Raw genomic sequence first — 22,409 nt, forward strand, 5'->3', positions numbered from 1 at the left:
TTGCAACTGGGCGAACATGTATACAGTTTACACTTAACTGTTTGCAAATAAAGAGGAATAAAGAGGCATTTTAAAGTGCTACTAAAATGTATTCATCAAAAGGCATTTATATCACCATGTTAAAATATTGTTCTATGTAAAAAAGGCATTTTGGCTGAGTTTGCCATCCACAAGGTTACGATGGTTAAGTATTTAATTGCTTAGAAAGTAATGCAATTATTTCAGATTTCATGCATAATGAATTCTTTTTCTTAATTTGAGAAATTATGAAGAGGAAGTGAGATTCTCTGGTAAGTTTATTTTTGAAAAAGCACTTGGTGATGTAACATGCTGGCTTTGGTGAGGAGGAGGGTCTTAGCAGCCAGTTGAGGAGCAGATATTAGTGGGTGAATATGTGAAACCCACAGGACAGTCAAATGAGCTGATGTTTGCCTCTGGTTCGCAACATGAAATCACCATAAAAACATGACTTTCTAGAAAGTCTCTAATATATCTCATAGAAAGTTGTGCACTTCAGGAAATGTCTTAGTCCTAAGTATTTAATAGTAAATTTACACACCTATGAGAAATCTGGAGGAAACAGAACCTGCCTTTATTTCACAACTTCTGTCACAAATGACTAGACAAGAAGGTGATTAGAAACCGAGGGGGAGGAAAGGACAGATGGGTCAGAGGAGGTACTGGTCGAATAGAGGAAATGCAAGCACCATGGAGTTCACAGTATGTAATGCAGGTGTCAATAAAGATTTGTTGTTTGGATGGATGACTGGACGGACTAAGTGAGAGGTTTTGTGATCACAAAGAAAGGTCAGTTGATGCTTTTTCTTGTGGGAACCAAATGATTGGAAAATGGAAAATTCTGATTAAGTTGATTAATATGCCCTAAATGAACCACTTAATTTCAAAAAAGTGTTCAAAGGCCTTAATAACATTCACACCACACAGACCAATCCAGCCATGATTTATGTGATTCTTTGGTGAGTCTTAAAGCCCTTTAGGGTATTGCAGTGCTTGGGAATAATTTATCATTGCCGAGTTCAGCAAAAGCTTTCTGTGAATGCTTGTTTTCAGATAACTTTTATTCTTGGCAAATAAGAATTTATTTTACTTACATTTTTATTCTTGCTTTTAGATTATGAAATATGCTATTATCTAACCTATGCTTGAAATTTTGGGGAGTATCACAGTAGGAGCTACCACAGCACTGGCTTTTGTTGAAGGGTTTGACCTTTGCTAAGTGTGGTTCTCCTCAGTGGGCTGCTAGGGGCTCAGGGAAAGGGACCCTCTGGAAGTAAAAAGAATTGGTTGATTTAAGCTACAAGCAAAAAACTGAGGTTTTGGAATTTTATGTTGTTGAGTTTCTCTTTGTGACCCTGACTACATTTACAAGTTAGTGGGATGGATATCTTTCATATTATGCTGTTTAAACATTTTTTTGGAAGGTTTCAGTATAATGTTTTTTTTTTTAATTTGGTGAAACATCTAGGGATAACTTGTTTATAACATCCAAGAAGCTGAGACTGATTCTCCCTTACTCCCCATTCCTCTGCCTTTCCAAGAAGACAGAGGGCACACACAACAACATGCTTCCCCCTGAATTTCCATTCTGATAAAGCTTATTTTTTTCTGAGCTGCATCCCAGATTATCTTCTAAAGAATACTTTGCGAGAGGTTCTGAGCACATTTTACCTGTAAAGAAAAATCAGGCTGGAAATCATTAGCCAGACAGGAAGTTTTCAGGAAGATATTGAGGGAGGAGCTAGATGATGATGAGGCAAGGTGAAGGTGAAGGAAGTATGTCTAGAGTCTGTATGTCATTTTTCTGGGAGTAAATTCTCATTGGAAAGTTGATATGTGGGGACAGAACTCCTTACCTGCCCATGTTTCCTGTTACTTTGCCCTGGCTGGATTCTTGAGGTAGGTCCACCAGTTCCATAAAGTGATAACCTTCTCCTCACTGCATTGCTTTCTATAATAGCCTGAAAAGATATCCCTTCATCTAGGGTATAATATAATCCCATTTGGTGACCCATTTCTTCCTACTATCTTGGAACCTACCTTGTTGTACCTGCAAATCACATCATAACCCCAAAATGTTGACCTTGTACTGACATATTACAGTAAACATGGCTGACCTTGCTCTGAGACATCATGTGATTATATAGAAAGGAAGTTTGAAATCATCTGCGATGTTAAATGACTGTATGGAAATGGATTCAATTATTTGTTCTAATTAATAAATTAGTGTGCTCACAGTCCTGAATGACCTGGGTGTACATATGCACTTCCTATGTGCTAAGTCATAAAACTAGCACATAACATTTTGTTATTTCAGTTAATCACTAAAATAACCATGTGAGCTACATATTATCCCCTTTCTATAAATGTGAAAATGGAATCTCAGAAACCTGTCCAGGGTTACCCTGCAGAGCTAGGATTCAACCTCAGATCTGAATGATTTTAAAGTCAGTGTCCTTCTCACGACAGAGTATGAAAGAACATTGAGGCTTTCCACCGAGAAGTGTTAGGAAGACACACATATGCTCACAGGCAGCCAGCAGAGAATAGAGGCCCTGACCTTTAGCTCAACAGCCCCTAGGGGATGGTCATGCCTCCTCATCATCCTTAGTCCTTCAGTTCTGGCATGATATTACAGTTATCTTTCATGGTAGACTGTAAGCCCCTTTAGTTCATTTCTTTGACATATTTAGTGGCTCACACAAAGCTTAACATAGGAGCTCAATACAATTCTTTAAATGAGATTATGACGCAAGCTGTGTGTAATCAAATCCTAGAGGTCGGCCTTTTCCACTCATCCAGGGATACTGTTTCTTGGCAGCATTTTGTGTTTCAGGCCTACTCTGACAGCCTCGACACAGCCTGCCCACTCAGCCTTCTCTCTTCCTTGGCTCCCTGTTACGGCTGCTCCCTGCACTAGCATCAGGGCTACAATTGACATCCAATTCACACATTTCAACTGTTTTTACCCTGGTGAGAATTCTGGTTGGGGAAAAATAAATAAATGAAAATAAGTGAGGAGATAAAAATGACAAAAAAAGTGGAGGGAGGAAAAAGGATTTGCCATGCTATTTTTTACAAGTACAGCTATAATTGCTGAATTGATATTCACTCAGAGAATAATGAGGAAGTGAATCCACATCTGGTACCATCACTGACACTTGTGATTTAATTCAGCCAGGAGAAGGCCCACCTAATCAGCACCTAGGTGTTATCAGACTTACAAAATCTGCTCAGTGGTGTTGAGAAAGTGGAAGTGAAAATTTAACTGAGGGTGAACTCACAGCTTTCTCTGTAAACACAGGGCTTTAAAAGCTCCCAGGAATTATCCTACCTGTTTCATATGCAGATGGAAATATTTAGGAGCCCTGCTACCATGAGAAAGGAGAATGAACTGTGTGCTTGGATCACTTCTGGACATCTCCTATATCACTGTTTTCTGTGAATGCTCTTTGAAGTGCAAACAACTAACCATTTCCCCCCACTCCAGATAAGGCTCAGAGAAATCAAACCTTAAACTACTATGAGCACAAGTTGTCTATTCCCCACTGGAGGAAGCGTGTAGGGAATGTAGGAGAAGTGGCCAATCCAGGTAAACTCCCAGCTCCTGTGTCTTGGAGCCTCACTCTGGCTTCTTTATTTTAAAGGGAATGAGTTCCCAGAACGAGAGCTAGTGAGTGCTCTAAGAGACAACAAAAAAAATTCTGAAAGTCAGAAGCCCTCCCTGAATTTCAAGACCACCATTTTTTTAAAGAGTTAGGATTCATTTTGTATTTGTAAAAGATACAAAAGTGTATGTAATCTAGAGGAAGCATCTCTCCCATCTGTCTCTACATCATATACTTTCTTTCCCATAGGTGATCACTGAAACTGGTTTCTTGTGTTTTCTTTCAAAGATTCTCTATGTATCTACAAGTGTGAGGATATACGAGGTCTGTCCAGAGGTATCCAGCCATCTAATATGAAAAAGAGATATTTATTGAAGAAGATACATGAAACAAGAAACATTGTACATAAGACAATGACACCTCAGTCCCCTTCAATGTAGGCACCTTGGGACTTCACACAGTTCCAGTTGTCATCAGAGGTCCTGTCCTATTTTCCGAATCTCAATGACAGTCTAAAATCTTTTCCCTTTCAAAGGTTTTTTTAGTTTTGGGAAAAGGCAGAAGTTACAAGGTTCCAAATCTGGGCTAATGTGGGGCTGAGTCACCTGGGTGATTTGATGTTTCGCTAAAAAACTCTGCATGAGATGTGATGTATGAGCAGGCATGTTGTCCTGATGAAGCTGCCAATCACCAGTTTGCCCACAGCTGTGGCCTTCTGAATCATCCAAATAGTTTCTACAAAGGAATGTTCAAGCTTAACACAAAATCTGATGCAGATTCATTGCTCTACTTGCTCAGTTATTTTGAATGTGACGGCCACACAGTACACATGTTCACTCAATGGTGTCTACCACCCTTACTGACTAGTACAGTGAAGTGGTCACTGTTCACCCATGCACATTCCAGTCCACTCTCCTTGGCTGCCAGGTTATATGGGTGTCACGCAAACTGCTCTCATTATATTAACAATGGTGGGCTTTTTCTGGACAAACCTTGTATATCTCTCACCAATGGAATTACACTGTTTGGCATCATGTTTTCTTTTTTTTAATTTTATTTATCTTTAGAGGGGAAGGGAAGGAGAGGGGGAGAGAAATATCAATGTATGGTTGCCTCTCGTGTCCCCTGCTGGGAATTGGCCTGCAACCCAGGCATGTGCCCTGACTGGGAATCGAACCGTGATCCTTTGGTTCACAGGCCCATGCTCAATCCACTGAGCTACACCAGCCAGGGCATCATGTTTTCTTTTTTGAATAAACTCTCATTTATTTACTTTCCCCTTCTACCAGACTTTTTGTGTGAAAAAGTGTCATTGTATTTTTTGCCAGTACAAATTTCAGTGAATGTGTAGACATTTTTTCACATGTGTTTCAGTATTTACTTAGGGTAAGTTCCTATCACAAAGACTGGTATGTCAAAGGAGTAAGTTCTAAATACCATCATGCTCAGATATAGGTATACAGTGGGTGCTACCCATCTTATTCAGCCTCCTGTCTACTCTTGACCTCTAAATTTATACCCTGGCCACATTAAATCATTTCAATGTGCTGCATTGTCTCAGTCCTCTTCATCTACTGTTCTCTCAGCTGGAACAGTTTCTTCTTACTTACCATCCCACCTCTCTTTTTGGCACATGATCCTTTTGATCTCAAGTGGGGTGGTACCGCTTTTTCTTGGCAGCTTTTTGTTTCCCTGAGAGATGGCATTCTTTTGCCTTTCCTATATGCACCCACAGAACTGTGCTTTCTCCTTATAACAGAGAACATACAGAAAACCAAAAATAAATAAGCAGTCAACACACACACAAGTTACAGATTGTGAGATAGACTATAATAAAAATAAACAGAGCATTATGATAGAGAATGGAAAAATATCCTCATAGGATGTTCAGTATGAGAAGAATCATGTGAAAAGTTCAGGGTAGCACATTCTAGGATGTGGGAAGAGCAAGGACAAAGGCCCTGAGGGGAAGAACTTGGCTTCTCTGAGAAAGAAAAACAAGTGGGTGGTGAACATACAATAAAATATACAAATGATGTATTATAGAATTGTACCCCTGAAACCTGTGCAATTTTATTAACCAATGTCACCCCAATAAACTCAATTAAAATAATAATAAAAAAATCATGTCAGGTATAGCTGGTGGGGAGGGAGGCACTGGGTGAGGGGCAGATAAGATTTAAGAAACAGGCAGGGGCAAAATAATTTATAGCCTGGCAGGCCATGTGAAGAGTTTGGATATTATTCTAAGTACAAGGAGAAGCCATTGAAGGGTTTCATATATGTGAGTGACATGTTTTGATTTACATTTTAGGAAGAGAAAAATATACCTTGTAGCAAGAGGGCTTTCAGTGACAGATGATGGTGGCCTAGACCAGAAAGGTAGCAGTGGAAAGACAGAGACATTGAAGGAATGAGATATTTTGAAAGAAGGATCTGTTGGTTGATGAATGTGGTAGGTAGCGAGGGAAAGAAATGAATTATGGAAGTTTCTAAGTTTCTCTCTTGAGTAACTGAATGGACCCTGGGAGCTAAAAAAGGTGGTGGACATGAAAAGAAGTGGATAAATCTGAGGAATATTTAGGAGGGAGAATTAGAAAAGGATGAGACACTGGGTGTGGGGGAAGGGGTGGTGGAACAAAGTTTGAGGAGGAATGAACTTGAGGACATTATGCTAAGTGAAATAAGCCAGTCACAAAAAGAAAAATACTTTATGATTCTACTAAAATAAGAACCCAGAGTAGTCAAGTTTGTAGGGACAAACGTGGAATATGGGAGTTGTTTCACAGATAGAGTTTTAGTTTTGTAAGACGAAAGGAAATTGGTTGCACAACAGTGTCAATGTACTTAACAGTACTGAACTGTAATATGCAGTTAAAATGGTAAAGTTTATGTTATATATATTTTACTACAATTTTTTAAAGGAACAACTAGACACCCACAAAATGAACCTGGGGTGATCAATTATGAGACATCCCGGTGTATTTGTTATCAATTGTGGTACAACAAATTATCCCCAAAGTAGCAGCTTCAAATAGCAAACCATTATTATCTCACAGTTTCTGTGGGTCAGGCATCCAGAAGCAGCTTAGCTGGTGCCTCTGCTTAAAGGTCTCTCATGAAGCTGCAATCTAGTTCTCAGTGCTGGGTTCTATCTGAAGGCTCAGTTGAAGAAAGAACTCCTATGGTTTTGGGGTGGGCTAAACAGTGGGTTGGTAAGCAGTATCGTTCCTTGCCAAGTGGGCCTTTCCACAGGCCAGCTTATATGACAGTTGGATTCCCTCAGACTATGCATGTCAAAGAAAGGGGTGAGGACAATGGAATCCAGAGTTGTCTTCTTCTTCTTCTTCTTTTTTGTAATCTTGGAAGTGACAGCTCATCATTTTTGCCATATTGTATTTGTTAGAAGGGAGTCACTGTTTCAGCCTACATGTGAGGGGAGGGGATTAGATCAAGGTATGATTACTAGGAGGAGGGGATCATTGGAGGTTTGGCAACATGACTAGACTTTAAAGAAAAAAGAAGTCTTTAGGGCCTCTCAGCAAAAAGATGAAATAATTTCAGTGGCAACAGTACAACAGTAATCTCAACAAATTTAAGGAAAAAAGTATGACTCAGGAAAATTGTTCAGCCAAGTTATCCTTCCAGTATTAGGGCTATTGATAAATAGTCCTGAGTGTGCAAGAACTCTTGTGTATGGCTTACCACACACAGGTGCTTTGCCTATGGAATCTATTAAAGCAGGTGTATTAGAATACTCTGGAGAAACAGAACCAATAGGATAGATATACATTTATTGTAAGGAATTGGCTCACACAGTTATGGAAGCTGAGAAGTCCCATTACCTGCTGTTTGCCAGCTGGAAAGACAGTGGTGTGACTCATTCTCAGGTCAAAGGACTGAGAACCAAGAATGCCTAGGGCAGGAGAAGACCACTGTCCCAGCTCAAACAATCAGGCAGGCAGGAAAAACTGAATTCTTCCTTTTTTTTGCCTTTTTGTTCTAATCAGGGCCTCAACAAATTGCATGGTGCTGGCCTACATTGGGGGGGAGCAAGCTGCTTTACTGAATCTACTGATTCAAATGCTAATTTTACTGAGAAACACACTCACAGAAATACCTAGAAATAATGCTTAGCCAAATATCTGGGCTTCTCATGATACAGTCAGGTTGGCGTATAAAATTAACTATCACATCAGGGGTCAGCAAACTGGCCATGAACCAGATACAGCCTGCCACCCATTTCTGTAAATAAATTTTTGTTGGAACCTAGGTACACCCATTCATTTATGTATTGTCTATGGATGCTTTTGCACTACAACAGACTAATTTCAACAGATTCCCACAAAGCCTAAAATACTTACTATTAGTCTCATTACTAAAAATTTGTCCATTCTTGTACTAGAGGAGGAGCTTCATCCAATGAAGACAATTGAGGAAATTTGGTAAAAGAGCTGATGGTATTTCTATATTTAATGGTAGAGCAAGCGCCAAGGCTAAAATAAGGGTGGGTATATGTGTATAAGAATAATATATAAACATATGTCATGAAAAAGTAGAGAAACTACAACTCAAAATGGGAAGAGAAGACTGAAAGTAGAATAAGATTATTTGTTGCTATATCCTGATGGGACTCAAGGGACGCCTGTTACAAGATAAGAAGTGCACATGTATTGGCAGGTCAGGTCAAGTGTCAGCCAGGCTGGATGGAGGCAGTGACCCTCTGTTAGAGGCTGAACAGGTGCCTGCCCCAGGGGGCCAGGTGTTTTGAGATGTGGACTTCTCCAACAAGACAGAAGATCACACACACTGGCCAGCTTTATGATATTAATGACTGCAGGAAAATTTACATTGTAGTCCATCATTTGTAGGTATATGAAAACTTTGCCTTTGATCGGAGAGCAGAGTGATATGTGAGTGAAGTTGTGAGTTGAATGATAGCATGCGAAGACGTTGGAGCCTCTTGTCCACGTGAAAGTGTATATAAATGTGAACAAAGAAGCAATACCATCACTAGAGTGAATGGTGCACTGTCAACCTTAGGATCTTTTGGATGTATAAGGGTGGGGAAACCTAGGTTTACAGTTTTGAGTAAGTGAAACAGAGTTTATTCTTGTATTATTTATTAATTGTTGTGTTATTTGTATTACAACTGTAAACCTACATTTGCCTACTGCTATATACTCAAATGCTACTTCCTGATAATATAGACTATACCTTTGTTTTAAGTACAAATGAACATTCCAGAAAAGTGATCATCTATTAGGGCACAACGAAAACACTGACAGGTTTCATCAAAGTTAATATTACTGACAGTTTCTGCACACAATACAATGCTAGAAATTAAAAACAAAACTAAAAATGAAAAACCACTTCTACCTGGAAATTTTCAAAAATTTCTACTGAAGAACTCTTGGGTTAAAACAAAAATTACAGAATTTCTGAAAGGAAAAGGCTATATATCAAGATCATATTACTTCTATGTATAAGAAGCAACACTTAGAAAAAAGTCTTAGCCCTACATACCTGTATCAAGTAAAGTTAAAAAGGAACACAAAAGTTTTAGATTCCCAATTCAATCTAGGGAAAAAAAAACAATAAAATATACCAAAAGGAAGCCCAAAAAATGTAACAAAGATAAGTGCAGAGATTGATAAGACTGAAAACAGAAAAGTGGGAGATCCAATCTATTTATCAAAATTCTGGTTCTTTGGGGAAAAAATGTACAAAATAGACCACTAGCTCTAGAGACATGATGACACAAGCAGAGTCGGAGAGGGGGAGAGAGAGAGAGAGACAGAGAGAGAGAGAGAGATTTGAAGGTGCTCCATGCAGTCTTTGAAGATGAAAGGGGTCAAAAGCCCACAATGCAGGCAGACTCTAAACTCTGGAAAATGCAGGAAATGGATTCTCCCAGGGCTTCCAGGAATGCAGCCCTGTCTTGGATATATACCTGTAAGTGGAATTCCTGAGTCATGGAAATCTATGTGTAACCATCTGAGGAACTTCCGGGCCGTTTTCCAAAGGCTGCAGTATTTTACATTTCCACGAAGGGTTTGAAGGTTTTAATTAGTCCACATTTTCCCCAACACTTGCAATTATCTGTCTTTCTTATTATATCCATCCTAGTGGGTGTGCTAATTTAAAATGCCTAGGATGGCCATGTGCAGTGGTGCTGGGGACCTTCAGAACCCACTGATATAAGAACTCCACAGTTGAACTCTATGTTCCACCCATTGGCATTGCCTTCTCTTCACTGCCTCACTTCATTATATATATTTAAAATTATATATATTTCCACTTCATTATATATAGTTCCTAATCTCTTGCATTTAACCCTTAACTACTATTTTCAAAAGTGTGGCATGAGGAATTAAATTAATGTTTCAGACCAACTTTTGTCCTTCTATGAATTAGGAGTAACCAATTTCCTGGGACTAATGTGACTTCAGTCCAGGAAATGAAATAACCAAAATGAAAACGAATGTCTACATTCCCACTGTCCACAAAGAAAACTAAATTAGAGCTCCTCCTGACCATGGTCAGTACTGCTGTAATGAGACATATGTTCTTGAAAATCACTGCTCTGTGCGAAATTACACAATAAAAACCAGAGCTCACAGGAATAATTAACTAGGGGCACAATATCTCAACATCTTATCAGTGATATATTGAAAACATAGGAACCTAAGAAAAGCGGTAGCAGTTTTAAACATGCTAAATGGTCAGGAAATACATGAATACCACAGTAAATGTGACGAGTTATCTTGAAAAACACCTGAGGGGCACCTGTGGCAATGGGAGTCCGAAGTGCTGTGGCTCTTGGGTTATTGTGATGTGTAGGCAGGAGAGTGATTTGAAGTCAGACAGAAAGCTGTAATTCCAGGTCTAAACCACTGGGACTCCTAATGTGTTGAACTGAGGTAGCTGGTAATGTTTGAGGGGTGTGTGTCTTCCTATGCAGCACAGTGCAGGTGGGTGCAGTTTTCAGTGTTCATCTAATGTTCCTTGTGGACCAAAAGGCACACAATGGGAAAAGTGCATTATGCCCAAATAATTCCCTCATAGAGCAATTACATTAGAACATACACACATTTGCAAAACAAGTGCTACAGATGAACTGTGTTTGCTAACCTGGCAACAGTGACAACTTTTAAAAAAGAAAAAGCCTTAATCCATCGATGGTATATCCCAATAAAGTTTCAAAAACTGCTGACACAGAACTCAAAAATTAAAAGTAAAATAATATACTTTGTAGGGTATTCATTGAAAAGATTTCTTTTCTACGCCTCTGCATCTTGGAGTAAGTCAATTTTGTCCTAGAAGTTTCTATTATTCATTAATAAAATAGTTTATAGCTTGAAGGCAAAGTTGTAGTTAGTAAGAAGATTCAGTTTCATCTTTATTTCTTCCAGGATCAGTAAAGATAACTTCAGTACTGAGTATTTAACACTTGTTTGCAACAGAAACACAATTAAGAAAGAGGAACAAAAAATTCACCTTGTAAGTCATCAAAGTGCTTTATTTTGTAAAGCCCGGCTCATGACTGGAGTGTATTGTTAGCACTAGGAGAAACAAGACAAACTTCCTCACTCTGTCCAAACAGTTTATCAACAGAAAGGAATGAGACTGTTACAGACAAAAGTAAAGCATTTTGTAAACTTCTAAAAGCATATACAGATTGGCCATAAAGGAAATAGTTACTCAAATAATGTGAGTGTATCTTAACCTTACTTCAGGGTCTCACTTTTGTAGTCTTGGGTCAAAGAAACTACAGGGTAATGTCAGAAAGTGACTGGATTCCAGAATGAACAGTGGGGAAAAAAACTAAGTCACAGTCTCAATTAATTTAAATGCATGAAATACATATTTGGACAACCATGTCATAGTGGTGTTAATATCATCTGCTAAGGATGACAGATCTACGTGAAGTTAGTAGGCAGTAGTAGGATGGTGTTGCCGCAGGGTTCCAAAGCCACTGATTTGCTATTATGTTGTGTTTTCTGGAGTAAACCCACATACATTGGGTGTAATTACAGTCTTGGTAAGCCCTGAAGTAAAGTAATTGAAAGAGGCAGTATGGCAGAGGGTATTTGTTGAGTTATATGCAATTACTGAAGGGTGTGTTTTTTTCTTTTCTGAAACTGCCTACAAAAATCATCTCATGTTTTAAACAAGGAATTTCAAAGGCACAGCTTTAGCACAGTGTATAAGTTGATAACCTAGTCTAAGCAAGTCTAATGTTTTAAGCTTGACGCCTTTCAGAAAATGCTGGAAAGTTGGTAAATACATGGTTGATGTTGGAAATCTATAACTTGATTAAACACATCAGCACAGTTTAGGGCAATGAACTTACATAACCAGATTTGGGTTAAGCATTAAAAAAAATCATTAGGTTCATAAATGTACACTTGGAAGAAACAAAAACAATTCCTTTCCTTTAATTGTGAAAGACTGCCTACCATGTACTTTGAATAAAACATTCACCCCAAAATATGACTGCAGGTTACACTTCAAAATATGACAAACATTAATTCACCTACACTGTAAAGTGACTTTACATGTAAACTTCAAAAATCACATGCTGTACATTAAATTTGTAGATTCAAAAATATCCCTGTTTTCCTAAGAATGTAAACAGTAATATCGAGGGTTTCAGTTAAAGGGATAATTCATAACAAAATACCACTGTTTAAACAATGGTCAAACATAAACATCTTGTAATTCAGATTTGTAACCAGAACAGGAGAATTGAGTGTTCTGATGCTTTGCTCACCTTCCCACCATGGGAGATGTAGATACCATTGCCCCAAACTATGCACTTTTCAGGTAAGCTTTATTTTTATTTTGTAGCATTAATTCTTATGTTGCAAAATAAGTGTAATAGTAAAGAAGCTCCCGGCAAGAAAAGAGAAGTAAGCAGTTTTCCTGGATGTATTTACTGAGGCGAAAATGTACAAATAGAATCACTATGGGCACCAGCTTCTTGCTGGAGGAGGGGCATTTGTCCCGGGACATCAGCAGTCCTGACACTGTGCAGAGCAGAACCCTGAACTAGGACCCACAGGAGATGCCAGCACTCCTCTGTCCAGTGCCAGGGGCCTGGGGTACAACTATTAAGGAGTGTCAGCGTGCGTGGTAGGAGTGTAACATTCATGGTTAAGTTTTTTCTTTTAATCACCATCATTATTATTATCATCATTATTATTATCTTCATTATTATTATGAATACTGTCTCACATATCTCAACTCCAAAAGGTAAACTGATCTACAGTTTATCGTGTGATGCCAACATGGTTGGTCTGACATGCACTTCCTTTTTCCCCTCCCCCCGCATATGCTCATTCATTCATTCATTCATTCACTCGCTTGTCCATAGCTGGAATCAGAGGGTTGTTGCCCAAACACACTCTGATTGAAGCTGATCGGTTTTCATTAATTAATTAATTTTTAAGATATACACACACAACACAACACACACACACACACACAATCAGAAATAGCTAGAATGATGCTGGGAAATATCAGGTAGCTGTTAAAGCGAGTAGCCCCCAAATCAGTCATCTTGGCCTAAGATGTAAACGAGGTGGTGTGCTTCACTGAGTTTGGTTTTCATCTTTTATACACCGAAGTCACCTCTGTCCTTCCCATGCTCATGTCCATCTGCGACTGTGCACGAGGTTACGTCAAGATGTGGCCAATAAAGTCCAAAAAGCGCTTTGAATACTGTTCTGGGTTCACGGTTGAGATCTCTGCACCAGCCTGGGTAGTTTTAAAGAAAAGGAATATTGATATAATTACTACTCAGTATCTATGGCAGTTTCTGATTGCAGCTTACTATTAAGTTAATAATTTTCAAATCTGTGTAGGCTCTGCTTCTAAAACAAAACTCCAAAAACCTTCGATAGTGTGTCTAAATAATCAAGGTTGTTAGGAATCTGTGTGTGAAAATGAGGCAGAGTGGCAGGAACAACAGATGCTATTACCACATACACTATGATTGCTGTGATTTAAAAGAAAAATCAAAATAGCATGTTTGGGGTGCTCCTGCCAAACAGTGGAATCTGTTTGGCCTACATTAATAAGCCATAGGGACAACACTTTTGTTTTTTGAGACAGCAGATTGTAGATACCTTGAGAATGATGTAAACATCAACACTTGGCTGAAGGAAAACTCTGATGACAATGATGTAAGGATCGTGTTCATTTTTCTGGACAATGTGAGCAGTTGAGTGTTCTAAAACAAGAGTGGCAGCAGCAACAGTAGGTTCTATGTCAGCTGCCCTGGCTCCTTCCCAGCACTATGACCAGGAGAGGCACAGCACTGCTGTCTGAATCTCTCCCAGGGAGCAGGGGCTGGCTTCCCTCAAGCACATGGCACAGGGATGCCATTGTTCCCCTTCACAGAGACCTGCTTGGACAAGGATGCTGGGCCCCTTGCAATGGCTGGGTGGGGAGTTTCCTATTTTGAGAGGCAAGCAGACCCAAGGTACTCACTGGCCAGTTTCCTGAGCTGCAAAGGGGAATAACAGAGTTTTACTAAGTCACCAGGTACTATTTTTAGATACCCATACATAATGGGGAGCGTCATTCCACGTCTGGCCTGGATCACTGGGATTGCCACAGCCCCAACCTTGAAGGCAGGGAATGGTTCACAGCAGTAGCTCAACAGAGCATTCCTTTACTGAGAGAAATGTTTCACTCTTGCAACTGCACACAATTTTAGGCCATGTGGTATATTATGGGGTTGAGCTGGTGACTTACAGGGAAGGTGGAAATGGAGCCATGCTTACTGTGGTATACTTCCAATCCCATGTGGAACTGAATATTACAGCAGATTTGAGGAGGGAAGGAGCAAACACAGAACACTCCTCAGTGTTCAGCCTGTTCATCTCATGTATACCCCCAACAAAACCCTAACAGCAAGGCATTCGGACCCCCTTTACTGGTTGGGGAAACCAGAGCTCCAACATGTTTTTTCAAGGTCACACAGGGAAAGGTGAAATAGGGTTTCCAATCCAGATCTTATGTAGTGCATCCGTAAACAGCATAATGGATACCAAGGACTTGTGAGGTGTGACCAGGCAATGGGGTTCACTGGTGGGGCAGGGCGCTGGGAGCCAGAGCAGCAGCTGGGCTAGGTCCTGTGGAGCAGTCCCATCTCTGCCACTTCCTAGTGACGTGACCCTGGTAAGTTACCACCTCAGCTCTCTTCCTCAGTTTCTTCAACTGATAAACAGGGGTACCCCTTCTAGGTTTGTCATGGGGATTAAACAAATCACCATATGCCTGGAATAGTGATAATTCTAAGGAAGCACAACAAAGGTAAGGAATTCAGATGATTAAATTTTCACTATGCACTAGAAAGATTTCTGTAATATAAAAAATACAATTCACTATGGGAATACACACACACAGACATACACATTCACACACACACATATATATATATATACATGTATATAATACTGCCTATTTTGGAAGTGTCTGAAGCAGAGAATAGTGGTTCAGTTCTGAACATACATATTAAAACACTTAACTGCCTTCAACACTTTTATCTTTGAGACATTCTTCAAACAGAAAAGAATTTGTGTAACATTCTAGCGATGCATGTGTCCATGAATATCCCTGGTATGTAAAGGGAAGAGTCACAGCTAAGTTTAGGTGACTTGCTAAAAGCCTAGGCAGCCGAGGAGGGCAGCATTGGCATGGGCATTTGCTAGCTCTGAATCTTGCACTCAGCCCCCTGTAGGAAACAAGAACCACTGGGAGACTTTGAGCATCAGAGTGGAAAGGAGCAGCCTGGAGGACTCAAGGCCCAGGAGCAGAGAAGGAAACAAAAGGAAGATACTTACGCCATGCTTAACAGTTTTTGCAGCGTGGGCAGCTTTCTTTTTTGCATCATAATGAGTCAGAATGTCAATAATTGCCATGAAGTACACCTCTTTCCTAGGCGAGTCTGTAAAGGAATGGGGCACAAATGGGGCACAAATGGTAACACCTGGACAGGCATGAGCTGCTGAGGGAGGAGGAAGTGCTAGAGGGTGAGGAGTTCAATAGGCGGAGATTGAAGGAGCCCAAGCACAAAGGCGACAGAGGCTTTCACAGAGTCTCTGTAACTCCTGCATACCCCTGTTAAACAGCCTAACTGTACCCAATTCCCTCTCAATTTAAAAAAGTGAAAAATAACAACATAATCCCAGGATTTTAACAGTGGAAGGCTAAAGGTGAGATTGAATGTTTCTATTTTTTTTGTTAATCTGCATTTTCTTTAATGACTTGGGTATATTGCTTTAGTGTTAAGAAACATTCTATTTTTAAAATACTCTATAAAACAAGTAGAAGCAATTACACTACTTACTCCTTTTCTACCATTAGATGCTAATTCCTAATTAGGTGCTAGTTACTAATTCTCATTGGAACTAGTATCAGAACTGGATAAAGGCATGTATCATGTACAATTTCTATCTACATATTTTCACAGATATGATACTGTTTCAATTAAAAGAATAAGAAAAGTACCCAATTTCTCTATTAAGGAAACAATTTTGGTGAGCAAAATAAAAATACAACTCAAACTTACTTGCCTGTTATGCTATATGAGATTTTCTTTTAAAAATGATGAATCATAATTTTTATTATTCAAAAAGAGGTCTGCTTTTATCATATCTCTAAAATATTGTTTTCTATGTATATGTAGTTATGGTAGAATGTAATATTTCTTCAAATATACAATTTCACGGGTATTGAAAATTATGATTGAACTCACTCTAAAGAGGGCCACAGGCCCCTTAATGGGTGGGGGTGAACAGAGGGCAGACACAGCAGTGAATCTGAGATTCTTATCCCACACCCTGGGCTCGCTTCAGAGCTTCTGAGAAGGAAAGGGCTGGACAAGATGAGACGTCTGCCCTACAGGACGTCCACACGACGTTCAGAGTGGACCACCTATGTACCTAGCTCAGCAGACATTAGTGACACTTCACATTCACATAAAAGAGAGAGAGTTCGGAATAAAAATATTTTAAAACATACATATGTTATCTATATTTAAGTTCATGTGTATGTGTTGTACATGTAACACATTTTGTGGTCTTATTCTGTTTCCTTAATACTGTGAAGTTCAAGGACCTCATCATATTATACTTTTTAAAAACCGAGATTACAGTTACCTTTAACATACTCTTATCTCCAAATCAATTTACTGGGACTCTGGAGAACAAAGTTTGCAGGGCAGCATAAGTTTTAACTGGGGTTATAATTACTGGTAGATAATGTGCAAATCAAACCACTTCACAGGTAAAAAGAGTTAATAATAACTGCGCTTACTTTCATGGCACTTAATTCCATAAACATCAATGTTTGGATCGAATTCCCCTGGAGCCAAGGGTGGGGAGCTGTTGAGCGTGTTTCCAGGACTGTCTGGAGGAGTTCCGACGGGGTGGGCACCATCGCTTTCCCCCTCCTCTTCCCCATCATTCTCTTCACACTCCACCTCTTCCTGTTCAGCTCTCTCCACGTCATGGATTCCCACCAGCAGGCTATAGTCCATGAGCTTTAACTGGGCAAGAAACTGGAGGGTGGGAGGTGACAGGATCAGTTATGCCTTAAACAAAACCCCAGATTTAAAGAAAGCAAGCTCAGAAAAATGCACATGGGGGAAGATGTGAGTAAAGGAATGGGAGAATGGAGAGGAGGATCTCCTGGAGGCGGCCTTCTTCATGTGCCTTTTTCATGTGCACTCAAAGTCCCAGGCAGTTTCTCAGGGCCGAAAATGTGGCCTCACACTTTGACTGGCTCAGAGCTGGTGTTATTCTCCCAGAAATGTCACACTGGATGCTGAGAGGCATGCATTTATCACAGCTAGACTGGAACATGCCAAAGAGCAGAGAGCATGACTGGTGAAAAAAGACACTGAAGGAGCAAAGAGAACATTTCTCCCAACAATTGACAAGGCTAATGGGAAAAACCAGGGACCTCCCAAGTAGTTTCCAGCAGAGTCTCTCAGAACAGTTTGTGAAAGCACTTTGTAATTCAGCATATTCCACTGAGGAGATTATGCTGTCCATCACAAGTAAGTAAAAGCCCAAATGTCCCAATCAACCAGCAAAGGCCTGTGTCAACACTGGTGAGTAACACAGTTCTTCTGTCCTGCTCTGGTAGGTCTCTTTGTGATTTGAGCAGGGAGACCAGAGATGCTGCTGGCAGTTCGCGCTCCATGAGGCAGCACAGTCCCAGCTTCCTGTTCCCTCTCTCTTCTCTTCCAGCCAAAGCTAGAAAGTATTGTGGGACAAGACCCAGCTCTGGGGTTTGACTACTCCTGCCTGCCAAGTTCTTTTGACTTTTCATATCATAATTTTTCTTTTCTTCTTTTTTAGTAAATGTACCCAGAAACACGGCTTCCAGAAAATATAGGTGCTACTTATTCTATTAAAACACACACACAAACAACAATAACAACAACAACAACAACAAACAACAACAGAATACTCATTCTCAAGCTTTGAGTCAGTTTTCTGAGCCATTGCTCCTCCTCTGGCTTTCCCCAAATTCCACCATCAAAGTCATCTCAAAACCAACTGGCCACTTCCACTTTTTTTGGCCAGCCTGGCCTTCTAGTGGTCACAGACTGCTCATCCTCCCTGCTGGGAGGATGGGAGCTGCTGGGCTTCAGGGAGCATCTGGCCAGGAACATGTTTGTGCAGATGACCTGCCACATCCCAAGATGATAATAATACCATAAAGTGCTTCCTTGACTAACACAGAGCCAGACACCCACCCAGTCAGACAACAACTCAGTTACTCATTCCGCTTCCTATGGGTCCACGATTTGGAAGAGAACTAAGAGCTATGGGTATAAAGACAATTGGCCTGGCACAAGGCAGGCATTTGATCCCCATGAGAGAGAGCAGATAGGCTCAGACAGATTAAAAGAACTTGCCCAAGGATCAAAGCTAAGAAGTAGTGGATTTGGAATCCCATGTTCAAAGCTCATGCCCTTTATATTACATTCGCTGTCTCTGGAAGCTGCATTCAGGCAGCTTTTTCCAAATCTTGTTTTTTTACAACACTGGTAGGGAAATGAGGAGTTAAACAAATCTAATGGTTTTTGAGAAGGAGGATCTCCCCAAGGTAGTAGTTCTGTGGATTTTTGAGAGGGTTCTCACCAGCAGCATGTCTTATACCAATTTAATCATGGAACCTACTTTTCTTCAGAACAGCCTGTGAGCTTGTGTTTTGGGAACAAAAGACACTGTTCTCAGTGTTTAGAAATTCACAGTCATATCCTCTAACGCTCAGAAGTTACGAAGGCCAGAATGCTCACTATTGGCCCTGCTTTTGCCCCATCTGTTGTTCAAGGCTCCCAGGAGGCTGTGGCTGTGCCTAAGCTCAGCCTCTGGGCTCCAAGACAACAAAATCAGTGCCTTCGTTGTCTTATCCACTGCCCCTACCATGCCTAGCACAGTGCCTGCCCCAACCCTTTTATCAGGGTCTTTCTCGGGCCTACTTCCACTCCCCCTACCACCCCCACTACCTCCAGAGGTCCAGGCACACCTGGAGGCGCATCGATTGCCAGGTGACAACATCCCCACCCAGCGTCCACAGGTGTGCTGTGGGTGCAGAGTGGTGGTGGGCGGTGTGTACTATAGTCAGGCTGGGTCTTGCTCAGCTTGTATGGTGGCAAGGCAAAAGGTCCCCTTCTCCCCATCTCTGCTCTTCTGGGCCCTTGGAAGGTCCCTGGGAAGTAGGAAAGACCGGAGGCTGCCCTAACTTCCCCCTCCAACCTTCTGGAAAAGGGAACAGCTTTTCTTTTTTTTGTTTAATTTTATTTAGTTATTTTTCAAGTACATTTTTTTTGTGTGTATTTCTCCCATTCCAGCCCCCCTGGCTTCGTGCTCCCCACCTCCCTCCCATTTCCCCCCTTCCCAGTCCTCATCCCTGTGTCTTTTGGGAACAGCTTTTCAAAATGCAAATTTGATCTTGTCATGCTCTGCCTGAAGCCTTTCAATGATGTCCCTTTCCTCACAGGGCAGATACCAACTCTAACATGGCCTGGGGGACCTGGCTAGTTTGGCCCTGTCACCTCTTGGACCATCTTGAACCCTGTCTGCACCTGCCCCCAGTCACTTCCCACTAAACCTTCAGATCTCAGTTACAGGATAAGCGCACTTGCTCAGGAAGCCTTTGCTGATCCTGCCTAGGCCACATCCCCAAACTTGGGCAAGTATAGCACCGCACACTCCCCCCCACAATGACTTGGCTTAGCTGCACACTCACCTTGTTAGATTACCTGAATAATTTCTTTCTCAAACATGGCAGCCCCATTAGGGCAGGGGCTCTGGCTGTTCCTCCCTCACTACATTCCTGACTCTCAGAAAGTGATGGTAGGTACTCAATATTTATTGAACAAGTGAATGAGATGTCCACTTCTTTTTCCCTTGTCCTTAACTCTCCCAAATTTCTAACTCCTTTCTCCACGAAATAACCATGCCAACAAAATAAAAACAAAGAACAAAGCAACAACAGAAAAACCTTTGAGACTCTAAGTGGCAGCACCTATCAGAAGCAAAAGTAGACCATTTATAATTTATCTGTGCTCTGCAGAATGGAATTGCTGTTTAACATGCAGGTCCACCATTTGGCATTCAGACAGTTGACTTTCAAATACACTTGCAAGTGTGCTTCATGTACAAAAGTAAGGGGCTCCCTGTAATTAACCTGCCAAGGGTTGGACAGGGAAGGGATGCCAAGTGGGGCTGGATGGCTGCACTAAGTGGGGAGGTCCAGGCTCACGCCTGCCCTCTGCATCTGTGCTGCTCAAAAGGTCAGGTAGGTCCTGAGCTCCTTTCCTGGGCCTCCCATCTGGGGTCAGACTGCTGCTTAGGCTCCTCATCCAGTAAGGAAACAATTGTCTTCAAAAGTGAAGTTAGCTCCCAGCACTGCACACTAAGCCATGAGTAAAATGAAAAATGCATTTCTAGGTAAGAAGCTGTTCTGGCATTCCCAAGAAGATCAAGGAAACTAACTGCAGGCCTAAATGGGTATTATGTAAGTTTTCAAGTCTCTGAGCCTGAGATAGAAAGGGTAAGCAAAGGGCTTCGGAGTATAGGTTTTGCTGATAAAGAGGACTCGTTTATTCTTCTTTAATTATATAGTATCAGGTATTTTTAAAACTAAAAACAGAGTATAGATTTTAGAGTCAGATAGAAAATTGAATCTTATTTCTCTCACTTACTAGCTCTGTGCTTTGATAATGAATCCACCTCTTGGAGCCTCAGTTATTCTACCTCTAAAACAGGACAATACCACTCAACTTACAGGGGTGTGAAAAGGATTACAAATAGGTCATGTAGCTGAGACCATGAAACACGCAACAATGGAAGCTGTTGTTATAACTGTCTGTGTTATTATCATTATGGTAGGAGGCTTGTTCTCCCCATAAAGTATGCAATTTACACCACAAGTTAGGTTGGCTAACATGTGAAAGTGCCCATTGATTCACTAGCTCTTATCTGCACAACTTTATTTTAAATATCCTTTGAAGTAGAGTAAAATGAAATGTGGCAATACATCTGAAATTCTTATTAGAAAAAAATTATTGTTAGGTACTAAAAGCTGCTGTAGACCAGAAGGTGACAGTTTGAGAGGAGAGAAAGGGGTCAAGGGCTCCACTACTGGGGTCTGCCCTCAAGATTAGAGACTTAATACACATTTGTTCATCCCTTTCAGCTTCAGCCTCAAATTTATTGATTTTTTAAAAGTACATACATACGATTTCAAATCATGATTTCAAATCATGAAGATTATAAAGATTTTTAAACCTTTATAATCCCCTTTAAGTCCCCAGCTTTCCTCTTTCCCAATTTCTTAATGATTATCTAAAGATCTTTGACCAGCCTCTTTTCCCCTCAGAAAATCCCATCTAATCTGATTCCTTCATAATTAATTCCTCATTATGCCTGCCACATCTTTGAGCTAGCATCTTCCTCAAGATCTTTATGAGCTCTGTCACAAACTTCTAGAAAACTATGTGGTAAAAGAACCATTAATAAACTCTTTCACAACAGATTTAAATTCACTTTATTTGCTAACTTTATTACCACATTTGCTCTACTGAATTACACCAACACATCTGTGACACAATTAAAATTCCAACCAGCCTTAAAAGAGTTATATTTTATCACTTGTTAAATTCTCCTCTGGAGCATTCATCAAAAAACAAAGTCTCAACTGTGCCCACAAACATTTTAAATTTGCATTTTATATAGAGAAGTTATGGAGTGTGGCCTCTGATGGCCTCAAATCCAAGACTGAATTTAGTAGCTTTGTGTCTTTCAGTAAATTACATAGTCTCTGGACTCAGTTTTCTCATCCATATACTGGGATAATAATAGCACTTACCCTCAAGGAGTTGTTATAGAAATGAAAAGAGATAATGACTGCACAGGAAGGACTAAGGCTGTCTATGCTCTGTAATCACTGGCAGTTACCCTCTCCCTTCCACCCACTGCCAAGGTTGTAGGGTCATAAACATGGGAGTTGAGAGCCCTGTGATAGGGGCAACCCCAGACACCAGAGGAAGAGCATTGATTTTGCACTGCGTGACATCTGGGTACCAATATGAGCCAATGAGAGGAGAGACTAGCTTTGGCCCCACTATCATGATTGGAGTTGTCAACAAGCAGGTTGAAAGGCAAAAGTGATTTTCACTCTCCACAGAGCACTTCTTTTGTAGAAAAAGGCTCATACATATTTAGTTACGTGCAAAGCTATCTGAACAAA

The 22,409-nt window shown here is 40.5% G+C and overlaps 1 protein-coding gene across 2 annotated transcripts in view; it reads right to left on the bottom strand.

Annotated features, from left to right (window-relative positions):
* Positions 1 to 11,121: 11,121 nt before the first annotated feature.
* PIP4K2A (phosphatidylinositol-5-phosphate 4-kinase type 2 alpha) overlaps positions 11,122 to 22,409 on the bottom strand; it is a 159,721-nt gene continuing 148,433 nt past the window's right edge. For both annotated transcript variants that reach the window (XM_037165501.2, XM_037165499.2), the window contains 3 exons: positions 16,956 to 17,199; positions 15,482 to 15,585; positions 11,122 to 13,388 (listed from right to left, as the gene is read on the bottom strand). In XM_037165501.2, coding sequence (XP_037021396.1) covers positions 13,308 to 13,388; positions 15,482 to 15,585; positions 16,956 to 17,199 — 429 coding nt within the window. In that variant the 3' untranslated portion in view covers positions 11,122 to 13,307. The remainder of the gene's footprint in view (positions 13,389 to 15,481; positions 15,586 to 16,955; positions 17,200 to 22,409) is intronic.

The sequence above is a fragment of the Artibeus jamaicensis genome, unplaced genomic scaffold, assembly GCF_021234435.1.
Source record: "Artibeus jamaicensis isolate MK-2021 breed Jamaican fruit bat unplaced genomic scaffold, CSHL_Jam_final contig_867, whole genome shotgun sequence".
NCBI classification, from domain to species: domain Eukaryota; kingdom Metazoa; phylum Chordata; class Mammalia; order Chiroptera; family Phyllostomidae; genus Artibeus; species Artibeus jamaicensis.